Source organism: Leuciscus leuciscus, assembly GCF_965113295.1.
Source record: "Leuciscus leuciscus genome assembly, chromosome: 4".
In the NCBI taxonomy this organism is placed as follows: Eukaryota; Metazoa; Chordata; class Actinopteri; order Cypriniformes; family Leuciscidae; genus Leuciscus; species Leuciscus leuciscus.
In genome coordinates this window covers 29,777,743-29,801,027 of record NC_138728.1, presented here as the reverse complement: position 1 = coordinate 29,801,027, position 23,285 = coordinate 29,777,743, and the positions used below count along the sequence as shown (strand labels likewise).

At 38.7% G+C, this 23,285-nt stretch overlaps 1 protein-coding gene across 1 annotated transcript; it reads left to right on the top strand.

The window, feature by feature from the left end:
- Window positions 1–560: 560 nt before the first annotated feature.
- Window positions 561–23,134, top strand: LOC309497659 (uncharacterized protein). Its single transcript, XM_082167959.1, has 3 exons — window positions 561–618; window positions 1,461–1,602; window positions 21,627–23,134. Exons 2-3 carry the CDS (start codon window positions 1,518–1,520, stop codon window positions 22,808–22,810), a joined length of 1,269 nt encoding a protein of 422 aa, XP_082024085.1. The 5' UTR covers window positions 561–618; window positions 1,461–1,517; the 3' UTR covers window positions 22,811–23,134.
- The last annotated feature ends 151 nt before the right edge of the window (window positions 23,135–23,285 follow it).

Sequence of the window (23,285 nt, the reverse complement as noted above, 5' to 3'; positions counted from 1 at the left end):
TTGTGTGTGAACTGTTAAATTCTGGATGCACCACATATGCAGATTCTTACACAATAATGTATCTTTAATTTAGCCAAAATGACACAGGTAATTATCTCCAAGCAGAGGTTCTGCTGAATGAAGAGCTTGTGCCACACAAAAAATTTGTTTGGAGCAAACATTACATATTGTATAATGTATGAAACATTTTAAAGCATTTTTTAGAAAAAAGTTTTTAGATTCTAATTTAATATGTCCACATTTTAATATAAGGACAAAAAAACAAAAACACTTTTATATGTGTTTCAGTACTGAAGTGTGATGTATTAACTGTTTTATGAACTCGGGTTTTAATCACATCTGTCACTTACATTTTGATTATATTTAGTAGTCTATTATGTGTGTTTTTTTTCCACCCTAAAAATTACAGGTTTGCTGTTTAGACATAATATCACACTCTTTCAATAGTAGTTAATATTTCACAAAGAATTCAACTCTGAATTCCTCTGACATCTATTTTACTATATAATCTATGCACTTTTGCGATTTTAGGTGTGTGAGCAGGGCCTTTATTTTGGCATCATGACATCATAAGTGTGCGACCCGCTCGTGCATCTGCTGTGGTTCAGCTGAAGAAAGGTTTGTGTTTTAAAACATTTTAAGTATTTAAATCGATTAAAAAATAAATAAAACAAATGCTTTATCTAACATTAATGGACGTTATTTCTGTCAGTAAAGCGCATTCACACATGAGTAATAGAAAAGGTGCGTCTCATTTCTCCCCCAGTGTCGTGAATCAGTTTATTGTAAACACCAATTCGGTCACTGGCGAGTGGTGATGGAGAAACGGAGCTTGTAGAAACTACAAGTCAATTTAATAAAATGTTACGCATAATAATTCAGTGATTCGAATCACCCCATACTGTCAAAACAGTGTAAATGCAACGTGAACACAAACGTGTGATTACAACTTTACCAAACGCAATGTTTTTAGGAAAGTGGTATATATCAAGTATTGTATATATAATGTACATATCCATTAAATTCAAAGCACAAATTATTAAACGTGAGGTGTCGGGTTTAATTTGTTCATTTGTATTGCTAAATGTGAGGTGTTTTTATTTATTTATTTATTTATTTTTTAAAGCCATTTCTCCCTCTTATTGACTCTCATAGCAGTGCACTGAACTACATTTAGCCTACATTTATTTACATTTATGCATTTGGCAGATGGTTTTATCCAAAGCGACTTGCATTGCATTGCAAGGTACACATTTATATTCTTATCAGTTCTTGCTTTCCCTGGGAATTGAACCCATGACCTTGGCGTTGCAAGTGCCAACGCTCTACTGTTTGAGCTACAGGAAAGTGAACTACTGAACTAGAGCTGATTAAGAAACACACAGAGATTTAGTTTGGATTTATTTTTCTTTTTGTTCATTATTCTCATCTTAAACATGTCAAACTGTTCAAACACACAGAAAAACTCCTGGTGAAGCGACTGAGATCTATGTGAAGATACTGAAGAACAAACAAAGATGGCGTTTATTAAAGAGGAGAGTAAAGAAATGAAGATTGAAGAAGCGATCAGTGTGAAACAAGAAGATGCTGAGACACAAACAGGTTGGTTTTGTCTCAAAGCTGAACTCAGTCATTATTTGATCCTTATTAAAATGTCCAGCTCTACAGAAATTAATGATATTTTTTGTAAAAGGTCATATGTAACAAACCCAATATCTACTTCTGAACTGAAACAAGGAAAAACATTCATTTCTATCACTTTTAATTATGCAACCGTAACAAAACATGGATGTTACAGCAACTAAGGCCCCGTTTACACGAAGGGAAGATGCAGATATTTCCCTGTGGTTTGGCCTCTCATTCATACGAACCCTGTTTTTATCACAGAAAACGATTATTTCTAAAAACTCCGGCAAAAGCGGAGATTTCTGATAACGCCGGTTATGTGTTGCCGTGTCAACTGGGAGAAACGGGGTTTTAGGTTCTCAAACGTCACATTATGCGCCAGAAAAAGCTTAACGTCATGTGAGTGCCCTATGTTTACAGTTTGTTTGGCTATTGATCATGCTTGACGGCGTATTTATGCGGGTTTGATATTAAATATAACTATGTAAAAATTTAATAAATAAAAGCATTATTGTACTTTATTTAGCTAGTTAAAAAAAATTTAAATAAACAAATTAATAATTGGTGTGATCATACTAGTATTAAATAAAATACAATTATTTATTGTACACTTAAAAATATTTATTTTAATATTTGTTCTTTTTTACTGTTTTATTTTTATATGAATTTTCAACATTTTCAAACCTAAAATCAGCAAGCATTTATTTTGGCGGGTTTCCAGGAAGTAAGTATATGCACTGCCTAGTGAACCACGGCATGGCAGATTTATTTTGCCTTCAGTTCAAATGGAAATCTTATACAGTATTACAGTTAGTCTATCTAAAACGGTGATTGTGCATTAACAGCTGTCAACCATGTCGGTACGCAAATGAGTGGTCTGAACTTGTTTACCTAGCGCATTTTTTATTTTGGTTACACATGCGCACCACTTATGTGCACCCCTGGTTATAAAGTTGTTACCATTAGTGTAAGAAGGGCATGAGGTTAATGGAGGTCCACTCTCAATACACTCTTAACCCTTTCACACGTAAGTTTAAAATATTCAGGCTGACCCCCCAGCGTGAGTTTTTCAAGGCGACCGTTATTTAGAATGTGTCACTTTATGGTTTCCGTGGTGACGCGTCATTGCTTGTCACGTGACACACCGCAGCAACAACAGAGCTGAATGAATGATGATCTGCTTTTATGTCATTTTTCCTTTTTTATTCAAAATATTCACAAATTTGTTAGATATGGCATGAAATATCTGATATTCCGGTTGTCAAATATATGCAAGTGGAAGTGTTTTGTTGTTTAAACACATTTATAACGATCGCGTTAGTTCAGCTGTATTCGCGATGGGCGCCGCCATCTTAGTTTGTGCCGCAGACGCGCAGTTCAGAGAATCGGATCTGTTGGATTTACAACACGTTAATTCATCCACTTCTCCCGAAATACATACAAGTAAGTGGCAGGTCAACTGGGAGAAGAATAGAGTAAACTTTAAAGTTACTTACACAATGTGTATCTGATATGAATAAAACTAATTATAATGGAAAGGATTATTATTGCCTCTTCCTTTGACATCAGTGTGTATTTTACGAACTGTAATGTATTGTTTTTTTAGGACTTATATGTCTGGAACCTAAAATAAACATTATGAGGTTGAAAACACTGAAAAGTTGTGATATATGACAGCTGAGCGCGCCTGTCTCTGGCTCAGCGCCAGCCAACGCGGGAAAGCACATTTGAATTTAGCAGTTGATCACGTCATGCACTGACCGTTCTAATCACACCGGTGTGATCGTACGCTCCAGGGACCAGCTTAGACTGATCACACCGGTGTGATCGTACGTGCGAAAGGGTTAATGGCCATTGAATAGATTCAGCAGCGGTATTTTTAAAAAATGCATCTCGCTAATGGAATTGAAACCGGTTCACCGCCCAGTACTAGTTGTGACCTTCACATCTTTTATTAACCTCCATTGTGAGCACGGAGGGGAAATTGTTGCCTCTCCACTCTGCTCACATACTTTGGCCTGTACATATCTGTTCACATCTCAAAAAAGGTGTTTTGGGGTTTCATGGCCCTTTAAAGGAACACTCCACCGTTTTTTGAAATAGGGCTTATTCACTTTCTTTCCTACATTTAGATAGGTGGGCAAATGCATTTTTGTCTCAGTGCATGCATTGTTTTAGTTTGAGGGTCTGCGCTAGCTTAGCTTAGCACAATGAATGGAATCCTTTGTTGCCAGCTAGCATGTCCTGAGTAAAAGTGATATAAAAAATAAAAAAACCCACCTAATTACTTCTTGTGGCCTGCGTATTCACAACAAGTACAAATAGTGATGCAGATTAACACTAGGCGATTTCCTAGGCAGATATTGACTTATATATTAAGGACTATATCAGGGTGGCCGCGGGTCCTTAAAAAGTCTTAAAATGTCTTAAATAAAGTTTTCCTAAAAAAAGGCCTTAAAAAGTCTTAAAATGTCTTAAATTCAGATTCGATAGGTCTTAAATATTTCTGGTCACGTTACCGCTAAAATTTCTCCAGTCTGACGGACCTAATATCCGTCAAATAACAAGTGAAGCATCGAATCGCGAGAATGATTCAGATTTTATTACATAAACAGCTATTGATAATGATAATGTAGGCTTTTTCTGGTAACGCTGTTGAGGCTCGCGCTGCTTGTCTCTGTGATAGATTTTATAGGAAGAAATCAAAACAAATGAGCATAACGGCAAACAAAAAAACTCCCAGAAGAAACATACTGAGGTAAAAATACACTCTCGCGTTTCGGGAGTCGGGATAGACGGAATTGTCACTTGCATAATCGGGCCAGCATTGCATCATAAGTAACTTTACCATTTGCACGTCTTTTAAAGTTTTACCTGATTAAACATTCACGCGATTTGAAACTATTCAGTACTTGCGCGCTGTCTGAGAGAGATGGGTTTTTTTCTGCACACATACATAGAGTAAAGCCGCCTCACAAACAGCTCGTGGGTAACAAAAGTTATTTTTCGTGGATTTTATCGCTTTAACAGTCAAAAACATGCGAAAATGATGTCAATTTCGGTCTTGGTGAGTATCCTCTAAACACAGTCGGTTATGTCTTAAATAAGCATAAATCGCACGTGACCGTATAATGAACACAGGATCCGTGCACTAGCTCTTAAAGGGACAGCAGCCATATGTGTCTGTCATTCATTTGGTTGTCAAAACAACAAACCATAGCTTTCATTTTAAGGAATCAGGATTAATAGCCTATGTATTTAATTTAGTCAGGACTAAAATACTACCCAGTGTTATTTTACATTTGATTACTTTATTCAGTCTCTGTAGTATTTCTGAATACTAGTGTTAGACCTAAGCAAAAACTTTTCTCTTTATTTCTCTTTATTGGTATCTTTATTCTATTGTATTTATTTGTGCTACTTTTTTCAATTTAATTCAAAGATTGAAATCAAGCTTCCTTGTGTTGTGTAAATTCTTAAGACCAAAATTACCCCATTGTAAAAATGCAATGAGTGAGCATACATTTAGGCCAGATACATGTAATAAATAAAAGAAAAAGTCTAAACTCCCCCCTCAAATTAAAAATCTAATACGCATGTAATATAATATGTATTTCCATCACAGGTTTGGTCTTAAATTTCATTCAAAGTGGCATTAAAAAGGTCTTAAAAAGTCTTAAATTTTACTTGTTTATATCTGTAGACACCCTGTATATTAGGGCGAAGCACTGCTACTTGGGCATGATATCTCTGCGCCCAAGTAGCAGTGCTTCACCTGTGCTTCCCCCTAATATAGTCCCAAGTCAAAATCTGCATAGGAAATCGCCTAGTGTTAATCTGCATCACTATTTGTACTTGTTGTGAATACGCAGGCCACAAGAAGTAATTAGGTGTTTTTTTTTTGTTTTTTTATCACTTTTACTCAGGACATGCTAGCTGGCAACAAAGGATTCCATTCATTATGCTAAGCTAAGCTAGCGCCGACCCTGTCAAACTAAAACAATCAATGCACTGAGACAAAAATGCATTTGCCCACCTATCTAAATGTAGGAAAGAAGGTGAATAAGCCCTATTTCAAAAAACGGTGGAGTGTTCCTTTAAGTTCTTATTTTTGCATCTTAGTACACTTGAATGGTTTAATAGCACTTAAATGAGAGTGTGATCATATACTGTACACAGCCCAAGGATGACAGGAAAAAACTGATGCTGCGTTAAAGAGGTCATGAACTGAGAAATACAATTTTCCTTGAGCTTTTGACATGTAAGAGATTATTATAAGAATATCCTAAAAGTTAAGAAACTGAAAACATCCTTGTTAGTCCAAAATCAGCTTTTATTGTTATCAGGCCCAGCGAACAGTGTTGCCAGATCGGGATGGTTCACCAAGCTCACCAAGACCCACCCACTCAAAAAAACAACAACAAAACCCCCCCAAAATTTTACAGCCAAAATAATGTGGTGATATTTTATTGCCATGTCATTCAAGGTTGATAATCAAAATTTTTATCTCCTTAAAACAAAATAACGATAATAAAAGAAAAGAAAAAATTTATTAATTTCCCAGGAAAATGGATCAAAACAGGGCAATAAATTAAAGAGAATTAGCAAATATGACTAAAATGTCCAGGTGGACACTGTCAAAACGCCAATCAAGAAATTAACTCATGACTTTAACCCTCGGATGTACACATTGCAGAACATAACGCAGAATTCAGCAGTCAAAACTGATTCATCGTCAACAGCTGTCAGGGATGAGTGGAGTGCAGTCTGGACGGTGTAAAAGTTGCAGATGTCTGGTTAGGCCAGTGTGCACGTGACCATGGCCAGGAGTCGTCCCATATTCGATTTCAAGTCAAATCAAGTCACATTTATTTATATAGCGCTTTTTACAATACAGATTGTTTCAAAGCAGCTTTACAGAGATAACAGGAAAATAATGCACAAAAGTTTGTTTCCAGAAGAAAATAGAGTTCTTGTATAATAGTGTCAATGCAGGCAGATCAATATTATTGTTGACTGAGTCATTCAACTGTGCTCTCAGAGTTAGTTATATTTATTAAGAGCCATCGAGTTACTCTCCACACAGGTGTAATTCACGTTTTTAGAGTTGCTCACTATCTCACTCTTTGCTGTAGATACAACTTACTGTATATTTATGCCACTTTGGTATTATCGATCACTTGAATATACAGCTACAAGTTATCGTGCTAAATCGCGTCTGCCTGCTGATCGCTGATTGGCTAAAAGTGTGTGCTCGTCTGAGACGTCAACACCAACGCCAGCTGACTCTGCATGGGCGTGTGTTTAGTAATGTCACGATGACTGATTTTATGGACTACATGCACACTTTAGTTTTGTTTATTGTCCATTATGGTGCGTTCACACCGGACGCGAATAGCGCGTCAGGCGCGAGTGATTTCAATGTTAAGTCAATGCAAAGACGCGTTACGCGCGTAAAAAATTCCTGCGGCGCGAATGAGGCGTAGAGCGCGGCGCGGTAGACGCGAATACGCCTCATTCGCGCGTCAAGTTCGCGCGAATGGCGCGAAATGAGCGTCTGGCGCGTTAAGCGCGTTACGCGCGAATGTTTTATGTAGTGCTATTTGTGCATTCTCGTGTTTGACGCGAATTCGCGTCTGCCGCCCGAGTTGAAAAATCTGAACTTCTGCGTCAATTCGCGCCGCGTTAACCAATCAGGAGCCTGCTTGCTGCTGTCACGTGGTGAAGTGACAGTTTATAATGTTATTTTATGTTTGGCCTCAATAAATTATTTTGTAATATGACTAAAATGCACAACAAAGCAAATCTTTCACAGAAAAACTCGATTTCAATATATGAGAGATACTCATTTTGTATTGAATGCTATTTATTCCATATCTATTCTAGATTATTTGAAACATTATTATTCTAATGTAAAGACAACAAACACAATTTAGTGTATAAAAACAAAAATCACAGGACAGGTTTCACTTTTGGAGGCTGACTCCATTTATTATCAAAACAAAAATAAATGACAGATTAGGTGGGTGCGGGCGAGGGTGAACCTCGCGCCGGGCTGTAGAGCGCGGGCTCGTCAGGCAGCGACCACTCGAGGCCGAGGCCTCACGGCCTACGCTGTCCTCGTCAGCGTCCTCACCGTTAGGTCCACCAAACCTAGCTCCTGGAGCAAATTGTGAAACTCCTGAAACCCTCTGGAGGGTCTGGTGGACCCGAGTACAGCGACGATGTCCCCTACGCAGCTGTTTCTGCTCTCCAGAGCATATACGAGCGATGACTCTCTCGATTAATGCTAACGCTAATGCTCGATAAACATCTAAAAAAGATGGCCGCCAAAACTTTCACCTCTGACGCGCGTAAATTTCGCTTCAAACTTTTGTTTTTACGCGCGTTAGACACGCGAATTAACACAAAGTGGTCAAGCGTCAAACTAGTCGCGGCAGGCGCGAATTTGACGCGCTATTCGCGTCCGGTGTGAACGCAGCATTAGACTTTAAAATGTAGATGTTTGAAAACCACGAACTGACCCCAAACCAGCCCAAATTTTGTCCACCCGACCAAACCCTTTTTAAAACCGCACAATCAAATTCAAAACCGGTAACCCGCCCAATCTGGCAACACTGCCAGCGAACGACTCATTCTGGAATATGCCTCTTTATGACGTAATAAAGTAGTGAAAGACTGCCTCTTTAGAGCACAGGGTCTGGAGCACTAGTCACTGGACTAAAAGTAGCATTACCTTCTAAAGGATCCTAATGCTGGGAATGTGGTTGTTTATTATAAACAGTGTGACTGTCTCATTTGAACATTATTTATTCATATTCGGTACATTTCAGTCTGCAAGTTTCTCTTAGTAGGGTGTGAATAATCTGTTAATTAAATTGATTGAATGATATATAGAAAGCGATCAAAAAAAGCTCAGTTTAGAATAGCTGTTACAGCTGTCAATCAAACAGCGCAAGCTGGAGCTGTCAGTCAAACAGCGCGTTTATCACTGACTGAGTTCTGGACTCACGCCAAAACTCCCATAATAATCAACAAATCTCTTATTAACCTTGTGTTTGCACTGTTAGTAATGATGAAAGCATTCGTTGGTGCGCAGAAATCGAGTTGCAATGAGAGATCGCTGCATAAATGTCTATGGCTATGCTCATCACTGCAACCTTGATATCTTGATATGATGCCATAGATTTGCAAATATCCTGCAAAATGTGCCTAAAATGGCTAAAAAAGGCTTACCCAAATTAAATTGCATGCTGTTTTTTAACCATTTGGAGTATATGCATGCTTTTGGTCTCTTTTGAAAGGGGACACTCAGAATCACTGTAACTCTTACTGGTATTGAGTAAAAGAACTTTGAACACAGTGAAAAAGGACCAAAAAATCGGCCTACATTTTTTTTTTTTTTTTTTTTTATCAGATGCCTGCAGATTCACTGTCAATAATTGCTGACACATAGTAACTGAAGCATAATCACATTACATTACATTACATTTAGTCATTTAGCAGACGCTTTTGTCCAAAGCGACTTACAAATTGGGACTAAATCAAGCAAGTCATCGTGAAGAGGCAAAAAACAACGCAAGAAGTGCTCAAATACGAAGTTCAGGCATTATTCAGAGTAGCATAAACCCGATAAGCGAGAATTTACAGGAAAATATTTTTTTTGATTTTTTTATGAGAAACACATTATAGTGTTTCTTTTTTCTTCCAATTCTTGAAACCAAACTTTCTATAAATAAAGATACAAAACAAGTGCTATGGTATTAAAACACTTTAATATTAGAACTCACACTATATATGTATGTTTTTTTGTTGATATCTTTCAAAATCCATTGCATTTAAAGGGATAAACTATTTATTTTATAGCTTAATTTGACCAAAGACATTAATATATATAAATGCTATTAAACCAGGCTGAAGCTCAAATTATTTAAAAGTTTTTATTTGAATAAATAATTTAAAAGGCACTTTTACAAAAATGTACTAAAATCAGAAAGATTGAACAGAGGTCCTACATTTTTGCTAGAGAGAGAGAGAGAGAGAGAGTGTGTGAGTGTGTGTGTGCGCGCGTGTGTGTAAGAGAGAGAGAGAGAAAGTGAGAGAGGCAGAGAGACAAGGAAACAGAGAACAAATAATGTTAGCCTATGCAATCATATCTTTGTGTAGGCTAGTTGACAATAACAGTGGAACAAATTCATAACGGAGATACCAACAGTTAAATATTGGGTTAAAATAAATCAAACACATTATAATGGATTATCCTTGCAGATAAATACACTCACAGAATAATTGCACTCACTCACATCCATACACGATAAATACCACAGGGCTGTCTCTGTCATCAGTGGATGACACGTCTCCAGATCCAAACAAATCACTGACTAGCCTTAGCCACTCTTGCTGACCAGCAGCAGAGCTTAGGTTAGAAGCCTCCAGTGAGTTCAATGCTTTTGGTGACTTTTTGGCGACTTTGCTCTCTTTTGACAGCGACATTTCTCAAATTAATAATATTTAATCTTTCTGAGGAGATCTGCTAGCTTGTTTACACAGAGCGCTGCGAGTCTGACAGGAGGATGGCTGGACCAATCGCGTGCTGGTCAGTCGAAACGGGGATTCCCATTGACAAATGATCAGCATTTGTGTACATTTCTAAGCTTTTTGATTGGTTCTATACAACATGTAACACCATATTTGGAGAGCAGAGAGAGTGACGTTTCAGGGAATACCCGGGAAATGCTCAGAGGTGACTAGAGGAGTTGAGAAAAGCAATGTTCATTTCCAGCAAATTTAGTAAAACTTTGTAAACTTTAATAGTCATTTAAATACCTTACTCAATTATCTGGACTACGAAACTTTGGGAGATTATTTTTGAATGTCTGTTCTTTGAAATTAGCACAAAAAACAAAAACAAAAAATCTATTATTTCATTGTTTTTCCACATAATCGGCCCATATCTTAAAATGGAACGTTGCGACTTCCGACTCATTTCGCCAGAGCGGGTCACATATATTTATATATATACACACATACACACTCACACATGTATGCAGGACTTGACATAAACTTTTTTGCTCACTAGCCAATGTGGCTAGTGGTTTTCCAAAGTTACTAGCCACACAGCATTTTTACTAGCCACATTTTTGTTGTTGTGAAATTATCTGATAAAAGTTGACTATGGCGTGCTAAAATTTACTTGAACTAGATTTACAACCCTTTTAAATGTAAAACCACTGTACACACCCAAATCAAGACTACATAAATATATAACAATACAGGTCATTATCATTAGCTCTGATAAGGTTGTGTGTAAAGCTCCTTTTTTAAAATAAAACCATGTATTATGTATTATATGTCGCCACATTGCTCCACCGGCATACGACGTAACTCCAGCAGGGCAGCTAGCTGTCTCTTCGATTCTTTGTTGTCGGTCACTAGCGATCAATACTCATTAGGGCTGTCAAAATCGCTCAAAAACGACATTCGAATATTCCCTCTAAAAAAAACACATAGCTTATTCGAACTATTCGAACATCTGGTTGCGCATTTTGTCAATGACGCGCATTACGTCAATAACAGGACAAATTAATACAAAGAGACATAACTACTTGTATAGGTAGTTTATTTAAGTTTAAACATATTTGACAACGTATTACCTACACGAAAACAAGTAAATCAACTAATGGCCAAGACCGCAGACCTCGCTCACTCGCAGGCACTCTTTCTCTCTCTCGCCCTCACCCTCATGCTGCGTTCACACCAAACGCGAATAGAGCGTCTGGCGCGAGTGTAAAGAGACGCGTTTACGCGCGTCTGGAGGTCTTGCGGAGCGAATGAAGGCCAATTTATACTTCTGCGTCGAGTGTACGCCGTAGTGTACGTCGTAGGCTACGCACGTAGGCGACGCCGTCGTGAGCATTTATACTTCTGCGAATGTCTGTGTTGCTCTGCAGTTACACCGCCGAAACGCTAGTTGGCGCGGGTGGGTTTCCCCACGTCACCCGACGCAGAAGTATAAATTGGCCTTGAGGCGTCACGCGCTCTGTGCATAACAGATAAGCAAATGTTGTGCTGATCAAGAGATTTGTGCAAGCAATTTAAGGTCGCGACTCTTATATAGCAGGCTTCATTCAGTGATTGAAACAAATATTATTAACATTAATTGAAGTTTTACAGTAGGCTATATAGAACCGACATTGAACGCTCCGAGCGAGCTGTGCTGTGTTAACATGGAACTTTTCCTTGACATGAAACGGTAAATAATCAAACCAGTGGAAGCCTGCAGTGCATGAAACTGCTGTATCTAACCTACCTTATTCATGCAATATCTATTCAGTCAGTACAGTAGCCTACACTTTAGTAATGTTTCTGTTTAACGTTAAATAAAATGACCCCTCAGGCAGCGCGCCCACTCGCAAAGCAGACAGCCGCGCCTCTGCTACCGCGGGCGTTTTTCCACATTCGAATATTAATTTTCACCTTTGAAATTCTGTTTTTTAAAACTATTCGAATATATATTCGAATTTAGAATATTCGTTGACAGCCCTATGGGAGTTGTAGTGTCGTAGTGTCACACTTATTTCAGATGCCTTTTGAAAAGACTACAATTATTCAACCCGCCAAAGTGGCTAGTTGGAGTGACTGTGTTACCCGCCACGAGCAAAATCCACCCGCATTTGGCGGGTTGGCGGGTGTTAATGTCAAGCCCTGCATGTATGTATATGTATTTCAAACTATTTACAAATTATGTAATAATTCACATCTGGGGCACAGGTTATTGGCAACATGCCAATCATTATAGCAATCCCAATTTGGGACAAAGCACAGAGGCACATCACAGGAGGAGAACTTTACTGGTGTCTTTTGCTTTGCTTTGGTCTGCTGCTGCCAGCTCCTCAACAAGTGTCTCCCTAAAGGCCTTCTGGTGCATGGGTACCTCTCCTTTACCTTTTTTTGATGTCCTTGTAAAGAAGGAAGGTATTCACAACAGCAATGTCCATGAAGTGATAAACAAAATGTCCTATACCACTTCTGGGTCTTGTGGATGACTTTGTAGTAACTTATTAGGGCATCAGATAGATCCACCCCACCTGTTTGGACATTTTTTTAAAACAATGAGATATTTTATTTCATTTCAAATAGCATAAAAGATTGTTGATTTATATAATACATACCAGTTGTACTCCTTCATTGCTGGTGGAACAGTGATGTCCTTCAACATCCAGTGCCCATCTGGATCTCTGACTCTCCTCTGAACAGTGTCCCCCGCATGGGCTGTGTGGAGTGTGGAACACATGAACACGTACCTTGTGTCTCGCCACTGGACAAAGAGGAGGGAGTCCTTTCGTATCCATCTGATACTGCCACAGGGAGATTTAGAGTCCAGAACATTTATTTTTGTTTTTGGAAAAACAATTCTGTTTGTGCGTATGGTTCCGCACGCCCAGATCCTCTTCTGAAGGAGGTCGCAGAAAAGAGAGGGACTGGTGTAGAAAAGATCTGGTGTAGAAATGAGACACGGCCCTTCAAAAAGAATGTACAAGTCAGAGGCCAAAATCAGGCTAGGAAAAATGCCTTCTAAATTATGATTAGTAATTAGAAGTAAAATCATACTAACATTATAAGTGCACCCCAGGAAACATTATGAAACAATAAAACAATAATTAATTAACCCCTTTAAATAATTTGAATGCGTTAAAGCACTAATTTTGGCTGCTTTCTACAAGTGTCTTGGAGTCGTTGCTACCGTTCTTCTGGATTTAGATAAACTTAACGATGGTGAGATCAGATCTCCATGTGGAGCAAAATAAATGTTTGGAAATGTAAGTGAAAATACATATTAGCAATTTCACACTACTTGTAGCCATGCAATATGGCTGTATATCAGCATGGCTGTGATTCGGCCGTTGGTAATCACAGTGTGTTAATATATAGCCATATCGCACAGCTACGAGTGTAATATTGCAATTATACAACAGGTATTCAAAGTACTTCCTTCAATTTGACAGTTTAACAGTTGAGCCCAAGCCTCCGTTACTGCTTCTAAAACATCATTTTTGAACTCAGTAACAAAGGAACGTTGAGTCTCTTCATTGAAGCTTGTTGTATTATGTAGATTAGAGTAGGGCTGAACAATTGCATTTGCGATAATATCGCAATATGATAAAACAAATTTTTTTAACGTAGAGGCTGTGATTACATCCTGGTCACGTGACACGCTTGAGTAAACAGTCTGCAGAGGAAACATCAACTGGGCATGCTACGCATATAGGCCTGGCATACAGGAAAAAACTGTTTATGTTAAATCTATCTAATATTGTGTTGGTCATACAATACAATAGAGAAAAGATTCTCTTTTTTCCAACTATTCTGTATTCTGAGCATAGTTTTGTTGTTTGGATTGCAGTGGGCTTATGTATTAAAAATATGAAACTCACTGACAGAAGGCTGCTTTAAAATTTCAAATGCTGATGCGCGCTTTGTGAAGAGCGCTCGCTCACGTGGCTGTGCGTGACTCCGTGTAAGTGGTTAAATATACTTCCATTTCAAAATGCTTTCATGACGTGAAATTAATGTAAACACAGTCAGTTATGTCTTGAGGGATTAAACAGACAGGACAAACCACATCTTATATTTCAAAAGAGAACTGCATTAGTGTGGATGCCGCTTATGCGTTATTGGCAGCGTCACCCTCTGGTTACGTGAACGCGTCACCATCGCATCAGCACCGAAAACATGGAGATTTTATTTTAGAGAATAATTGCATAACCTATTCAATATTCAAACTATTCGATATTAAATAAACTAATTGAATATTCAAAAATCGTGACTCATCCTTGCATGGAATCTCTTGTTTCTTTTCCCAAATCTTCACGCACGTCTCACTCATTTTCGTAGGGGATTATAAAGAGTATCACGCGTCTTTGTGTGGAAGTATTAAACAAGTTATTTTTTAAATAGATTGAACTTTATTATATTATTTAAGTTTCCAATACTTACTGATATTTATTTCAATACTTTACAGGCTTTAGTGTGTTGTTTCTTTGACGGAATTAAATAAACACTTTTTTGCTCAAAACAACCCCCCAACCACCGCAGGCAGGGCTGGACTGGGACAAAAAATCGGCCCTGGCATTTTGGCCCAGACTGGCCCACTATATGATCATAAACACCACCCGTATTTGCACGCCCTTAAATATATGCATACCAACTCCTATTCCTTAAAACCACTAATGCCATGTAATGAGTGAGTAGAAATGAGTGAGAGTTAACAGATGAAATAAGTAAAAATTTGACATTTATTAATACAATTGATCTATACTCCACAGTGGTGAATCTTAAAACAAGCTATAAACTGCATTGGCATAGCAATACCAGTGTTTCTCACAGGATTTTTGGTAAAACTGTGGTGGGTGGACATCAGTCCTTCTAGGGGGGTTTGGGGGCATTCCCCCCCACGTAAGAAAATGTTGTGCATTTTAATGTAAAATTCATCAATCTGGTGCACTTTGAGTTCAAAATTAAAATCTCCAACCCATATTCAGTGTGCAAATTAAACAAAGAAAAATTCAAACCTCTTTTAGTTACAGTGTCTATTTACATTACACCTACTACATAATAATAGTTATAATATTAATCCAATGACAGTAATAGCCATATTTTGTAAAACAAATGCACTAAAAAAATAAAGGAAACTTTCATAATTAGTTTTGTACCAATTTCTATACTTGAAAGAGATAAGCACATGATCTTTTATTTTGACGGAAACTGCATCAAGCTTTTATTTTGGCAGAAAACATGGATTACAAATGCCTCTCATTAAATTTCTAGTAAATTGCGATAATCGTCAACTATGCAGATGTGGAAATAATCTGTAACTGGGTTATGGGTTCCTACACTCATGACATAGCCTAAGTGTTTTGAAAGTAGTTCTGCTTACCGCAGGCTCTACACTTTCTCATCTCTCTCCAGATCCTCCAGATCCAGAGTCACTGGAGCTGATGAAGGTCAGAAAACATATATTTTGACACATTTTACAGCGTCTGCTTTAAGGGCCTGTTTCTATTTTTTTCACGCTATTTCTCTGCACAATCCTTGCGTTTCTTCTCCATCTCTCTGAATATTTTGACAGATACACACTGACACTGCTGCACGCTCGCTCACTCGTTTAAAGTTGTGATTGGGCCAGCCCAATGTCAATCAAGAAAAGAACCAATGGGCCGCTGATCTACGTGTTTCATGGGCCGGTCTGTCAGACTTTTTTTTTGACCAATGCATTACACCGGCACAAACCCAGCGCCGCCAATTAAGCAAAACAAAACGAATGGGCCGCCGATGTACTAGTTTTATGGGCTGTAAAAAAAATATTGTATTGGCCCAAAAAGCACGTCGGCCCACCGAGAAAGTGCCCAGAATGCCCGATGGCCAGTCCGCCCCTGACCGCAGGTAGTTGGTCCATTACCACCGCGGTGGTAAAAAACTCCCACCGTCACAGCCCTATAACCCAAAAGTAAAACAGATAATTTTATAATTAAATATTGCAATACTTTGCGCTACTGTATCGATATAATTGCGTGCGCAAAATATCGCGATACTGAACAGAACGGATTTTTTCCCCCACCACTATGCTAGGCAGACATCTTCAATCAGATACCTGACGTAAGCTATGTGCCTCAACACCAGGCGTGCGCTCGGCCAATTCCTTCAGCTTTGAGATTGGAAGGTGTGGCTGAGATGGGGAGATGGAGAGGGTGAGATGGGTGTGCCAGCTAGTCCTGCAGGGCTAGAGAGAGAGAGAGAGAGAGAGAGAGAGATCAGTATATTGGCTTCCATCTTCATGAGCACCAAATATAATTAAATAGAAAAATATGGACACAGTATGTAACACCTTTCAAGCGTAAAGGTCTCCAGCAGCAGCCCACACCACCATCTCCTGATAGAGAGCATGTTCACCTGAAAAGTAAAGTTATGCTTTAAATGTCTTCACAGCCTGATGTCGACACAGCACATCTTCACAAATACATGTTACAGTACTGTTTACTCATTGATGGGAACTATGGCAGTGTATTTTTACAGATTTTAGCCATCTCCTCCAGTAAGTACAGTACCTGCAGACAAAGTTAGGTGTATGGCCTATTGGTGCATATTAACTGTAGCCTCCAGATTGGACTAAATTATTAAAAGCCTTATATTTCACGCTACACATCTGATTGAGATTTGAACGTACACACCTCACAGAAATCATATGGCTTTTGGAGGGTAGCATACATTGCATACTGAAATTAACATACAAATGTGTTAGTTGTTCTGCAAACTAGTCATCACGCCCATTTCACACATACTCCACATACTCTCGTATGCGGTGCGTATTTTTTTCCGTACCCATGTTAACAGGTTAGAGCTTTCACACTGCGCGTGGATGCGGTCTGGTGATCGGTTCCAGGAGCTGTGCTCTATTTTTGCTGTGCTGCACGCGCTGAATTAAAGTGACAGCGCATGTTTCGTGGTCAAAATGATCACAGATTGACCTGAAAATGTAATCATCTCACCATAAATGTATTTAATTATATACTACTTTTTTTCACAGTCATCTTTTTACTTTAAGACCGGGGTAAGCAAGGAAAACTAAAATTTAACTACTACTGTTCAACATAATGAACAACACTTGTCTCATTCGTGGAGGTGGAAAAACAAGGTCTTTGTGACATGAAAGATTTATTGTATTAAAATTTAAATGCAGAAGAAAAGGCATGAGAGTCGACTGTTTTTTGTCAATTTTAAGTTTTAATTTAAAATGTTTGTGATTTTAATATAAGTACATGGTTAAATATTTGACCACTTGCTTGAGCAACTTAATATAAGTAGAAGTAATGCATGGAATAATAGGCCTACGTTGTTTAAAGGAGTCATGACCTGTAATTTTCACTTTTCCACGAGAATCAATGTATGTTATGATTGCCTAACGATTATACACTGGCCGGGAAGTAGTGATGTATGTCTCGAGACCACTTTTACGTGGTCTCGGTCTTGTCACGGCCTTGGCGGTCTTTGGTCTTGGTCTTGTCTTGGTCTCGGACCTCTCGGTCTTGTCTAGGTCTCGCTGTCTCGGACCGACATAGTGGTCGGGGAATTTAGCAGTACAATACTACAATATCCACGACGACACAACGTTCTATAATGCAACATTATTATCCACAACGGAACGGATTGAAGCGCGCGTCCGAGTGAAAGTGCGGCGTGTGCGCGAGCCACACCAGAAAACACGTTTATCCGTGTCACTGATCGCAGCGGCAACGAGCACTTTGATCACTTGATTTAAAAAACACATATCAGTGACATGATGGGTTTTAACTTCATTCAGGAGATTTTGGGTAACTGCACAACTGACAGATGACTTTGAGCGCACCGCCAACGGTGTGTGTGTGTGTGTGTGTGTGTGTGTGTGTGTGTGTGTAACCATAGCGACAAAACGACCAACTTTCGGATCCTGCACTTAAGCCTATAATTTCGTTTATAAAAATTGAATTATGTATTTAAAAGTTGCAGAATGGATTCATTTGGAGACTCCGAAATCGGCAGAGATAGGCAGGCATTTGCTTAGATGAATTTGTGACTTTGATATCTGTGTGTGTTAGACTAACACAGAAGATGGTGTTAGACTAAATAAATGGTCTTTTAAATATCATATGCATATCTCCGTTGTGTAGACTAAACATTAGGCCTAATCCAAGTTTACAATTGTGCATCTTTAATTTGATGTTACGATTTCATCTACACATTAAGTATAATTTCAATTGGTTACATTACATATTTCTCATTCTTTAGACAGTTTTTGGAGGAGCAAGATGGTGTTGGATGTTTTGTCAGATGAACCATCAGTACCAGTCATGTCAGTCCTCAACAGTACACACAAAAGTTAAGGGAGTCTCAATCCTCTAATAGTGCAGTAACAGCCGTCATGCAATTGCTACACATAGTTGATCTCACCCAGTCTGCAAAAACATTTACAGTGAGCTCACAGTCACACACATGACATGGTCTGTCTCTGTATTGTTCTGCCTGTGTAGTTGAAGTAATACCGTCTAATATGTATTGAATGTAAACTGCGGCTGAACCCTAGTATGCTGCTGTTCTTGAATTCATACAAGTTGCTTAGCTTCAACACTAGTCTGTTTTTTTCCCCTCCGGTCTCGACTTGGTCTTGGTCTCGACTTGGTCTTGGTCTTGACTTGGTCTGTCTTGGTCTTGGTCTTGTCTTGGTCTCGATACCCTCTGGTCTTGGTAGTGTCTTGGTCTCGGTTTAGGCGGTCTTGACTACAAGTCTACCGGGAAGCCGATATTTAAAAGTGAAGCGTTTGTTTACCCCTGGGTCCGTAAACCAGCCCACGTGCACGCGCACTCAAATACGAGATTTTAATTTCTGCCCCGACTTGACGTCAAGACGGGGCAGGATATACCATATATATGGACACCACAGACCTATGCTGCAGGAAGCCCGCCCTGCCCCTCTCCCCCTCATATTCAGTCGCGAAAGATGCAGAAACGTAGTGCACACGTGAGTTGCTCTGTTGTTGACTGCCAGAATCAACATGTAACTTAAATGTGTAACTTAAATGTGTTTTCTCTCCCAAGAACGGACCAAGCTGTCAGGGACCAGTGGATTAAATTCATTTTTAATGACGCGGTTCCTACAACCCTTCCCACTGGCTTAACGTTAGGTGTCTGTGCTAATCATTTTACGCCAGAATCGTTCACAAATTTGAATGTCTAAAAAACCACAACGTGAAACAAGGCAAAAACACCACATGATAGCAAACGTTGATCTCAATAACCACTGTAAGCGGATAAAAAAAAGTAGACTACATCTCCGTTAATGTAATCTACATTAAATAAAAGGTATAATGTAGGTCTCAGTCAAAATGATTGTCTTTACCATTCAGAGACATCTTGATGTAGACGTCCTTCCAACGACTCTACATCTTCCCTTTCCAGCTCAGGTTCAGAGTCTGGCTCGTGCATATACGGTTGAATTCCGTAGGTCGCGGCCAGGTCGGGTTCATTCACAACTTGCGCCATGATGTCATTTTGGAATGATATGCTGAAGTTACCTGCGGTGCAGAGCCATATACTGCGGTGTCAACCCCCTCCTTCCTGCCACCAATCAACGCGCCCCTCATTTGCATTATTAAAATGACCGTCCACAACAGCCAAAATATCGCATCAGATCTCGCGAGACAATAATGCCTTCAGAAATAAGGGTCAGAGGAGCTCTGTGTTTATTTTTTTTCCACTTTTCTTTTTTAGAAGGGCCTGAAAGACTATAATAGAGCGTGGGTATCCAAGGTAATACTTAGGTTATGACTCCTTTAAATTGTGTTTAAACGTGCATACGTCCATTAAAGAGTGTATATGTGTACAAAGAGAATCGCAATGCTGACAAAACTTTTTTTTAATAAAAGTTGCTGCATAACTTCTATGTGTAAGTATGTGTTTGTGGTACAGCCGTGGATCAGTTACGCACTGCAAACGCAGCATATGTGAAAGCACTATAGCACGTGCTGCTTCTGCACCGCATACGCACTGCAACACGCACCGCATACCACATACCTGCTGCGTTGAATCCAAGGAATCCTCACGTGAGAAAGCTAAAACTTAGTTAAAAAACTAACTACGTGAAAACGGAGTTAGTAAACAATGTGCGTTTATAAATTCTGTACCTGTAGAAGACACCCAAGCCACAGCTGGACCCTCCTCCCTGGAAGGGGATGCACAGTATTTGCAGGGCTTGAGTATTCCAGGAGAAAGAGGTTTCCACATAACATCAGCTATGAACACAGTGTCACGTTCCCTCCTCTCAGAGAACCATTTTTACTTTAGAGTAAAACAGTACATCCACTGAGATCCAGAATTCTATGTGGAGGTTTTTGGTTATATACTTAACACCCTTGTCTTGTCATAATTTAATTGTGGAAAATTACATCACATATTTTTCATGAATTCCATCTGTTAACTTAAGGAGTTGTGATGTTTCTAAAAACTGAGTAGTATTGGCATAACGTAGTGAAATCCAATGATAATGTCTCTCAGGGGAAACATATAAAAAGAAAAGCAGAGGCCCTAACACTAAGCCCTGTGGCACTCCTTATCATTTTTCATTCACTTAAAGTGGCAGCGGTCAGATAGACAGGACCTAAACCATACTATTGCTTGTCCACAAATTCCAACATAATAATGAAGCTATCCAACAGAATCTAGTGATCCATGTTGTCGAAAGATCTTATAGCAAATGCAGAGAGATGTAGCCACAATCAGGTGCCAAAAGCGAGGTATACAAGGTAATTTGTAACTTTTTTTAAAGTCCCACCATTATAGAAATGATTTTACAGAGAAGGGAGCTATTCTGGAGAGTAACAGGGCTCTCAAGTCTCATGCATTCACCGTGAAACGCATGCATTTCAACCAGTTCATATTTTGATAAAACTTGAGAGTTCTGTAGTAACTATTCAGACTTGATCAACGATGGGTTTAAATGATGAAGCGTTATTCTATGTGAAATTATAAAACAATGGTATTTGTATTTTGAATGTATCCGTTTATGTAAAATAAAAAAATTCTATGTGATGTTATGATAAATTCTTGTCTTGATTGTTATTGGTGGTGATGTGTCATGATGGGGTCAAAAATGCAGTGATTGGATCATTTTGTAATAGTCATTTTTTGTTTGCCTGATGAAAGTCATGGGACCAAACTTCGCGCTTAAAAGACTAATTTTGATATTTGCAAGTACAGTTATTGTGCAGGATTCTCTTGTTTTAAGATAAGAGGTTTGATAATGTCCCGTAATAAAGTTAATAAAGTTTTAACCAGAGTGATATGTTAACCAGAGGTTCTGAGATTACAGGTAACACCTCTTTAAATAGCATACATGATGATTTTGAAGCTTTAAATGTCAAAATCTTTATATATGTTGTTTTGTGTTAACTTGTATTTCTTTTTTGTTTTAGGCCTGATGCAGCTGAAAGAAGAGAGTGAAGAACTTAATGAAATGAAAGAGAAATATCAGTATGTGAAACATCATGTTTTCACAACTGGAGAAAAATCGTATAGTTTTTCACGGACCGAAGAGGCCTCCTCACGAAAAAGAGCTCAAAAGACAGTTGCTAAAGGTCATTTCACCTGCCAACAGTGTGGAATTTTTTTTGATAAACTCGGAAACCTTAAAGTCCACATGAGAATTCACACTGGAGAAAAGCCTTTCTCCTGCCAACAATGTGGAAAAAGTTTTACTCAAAAAGGAAGCCTTAAAAACCACATAAGACTTCACACTGGAGAGAAGCCGTACACATGCCCTCAGTGTGAAAAAAGTTTCACCCATAAAGAAAGCCTTAAAAATCATTTGAGAATTCACACTGGAGAGGACCCTTTCACCTGCCAACAATGTGGAAAAAGTTTCACTCAAAAAGGAAGCCTTAAAATCCACATTAGAGTTCACACTGGAGAAAAGCCTTACACGTGCAAACTGTGTGGAAAGACTTTTACACATAAGAAAACTCTTGATTCCCACATAAGACTTCACACTGGAGAAAAGCCTTTCTCCTGCCAACAATGTGGAAAAAGTTTCACTCAAAAAGGAGGTCTTAAAAGCCACATAAGACTTCACACTGGAGAGAAGCCGTACACATGCCCTCAGTGTGGAAAAAGTTTCACCCATAAAGAAAGCCTTAAACATCACTTAAGAATTCACACTGGAGAGGATCCTTTCACCTGTCAACAATGTGGAAAAAGTTTCACCTATAAAGGCAGCCTTAAAAGCCACATAAGAGTTCACACTGGAGAGAAGCCTTACACCTGCAAACTGTGTGGAAAGACTTTTACAAATAAAAAAAACATTGATTCCCACACGAGAATTCACACGGGAGAGAAGCCTTATACCTGCAAACTGTGTGGAAAAAGTTTCACTCAAAAAGGAAGCCTTGAAAGCCACATAAGACTTCACACTGGAGAGAAACCTTACACCTGCAAACTGTGTGGGAAGAGTTTTACACATAAATCAAACATTGATTGCCACATGAGAAATCACACTGGAGAGAAGCCTTACGCCTGCAAACTGTGTGGGAAGAGCTTCTCACAAAAGGGAAATCTTACGAATCACATGAAAATTCACACTGGAGTAAACACGTTTGAATGAGTGTGGAAAGAGTTTCAGTTGTAAATTTAACTGCCATGTGAAGATTCATTTGAGAGAACTGTTGTAAATGTCATCAAAGTTTGAAAGATTGGAATCACCTTAAAAATCATGTAATAACTCAAACTGTGGAAAGAGTTTCACACTTAAAGGAAACCTTTTAAATATGTATCTGTGGAATTAAGGCAATGTTCACACTGCCACAAAAATCTGATCATTCATGTTCTGTAACACTACTCTTATTTGCATTCCTATGTTCTTTATAGTTTGATTTGAAGCTTTTTGTTTTCTTGTCATGTATTTATAAACTCCTGTATCTAGACTTAACCATATTCTTTGCTACAGTTTTTAATATTTAGCAGTTGCAGTAGACACCTTCTAATTTCAGTAGGGGAGACCGGGTATAATTGTAACACGGGGAGAGTTGTAACACAACCAATTCCACGAATCAGGGATAAGATAGGAGTCATGTGAGAGT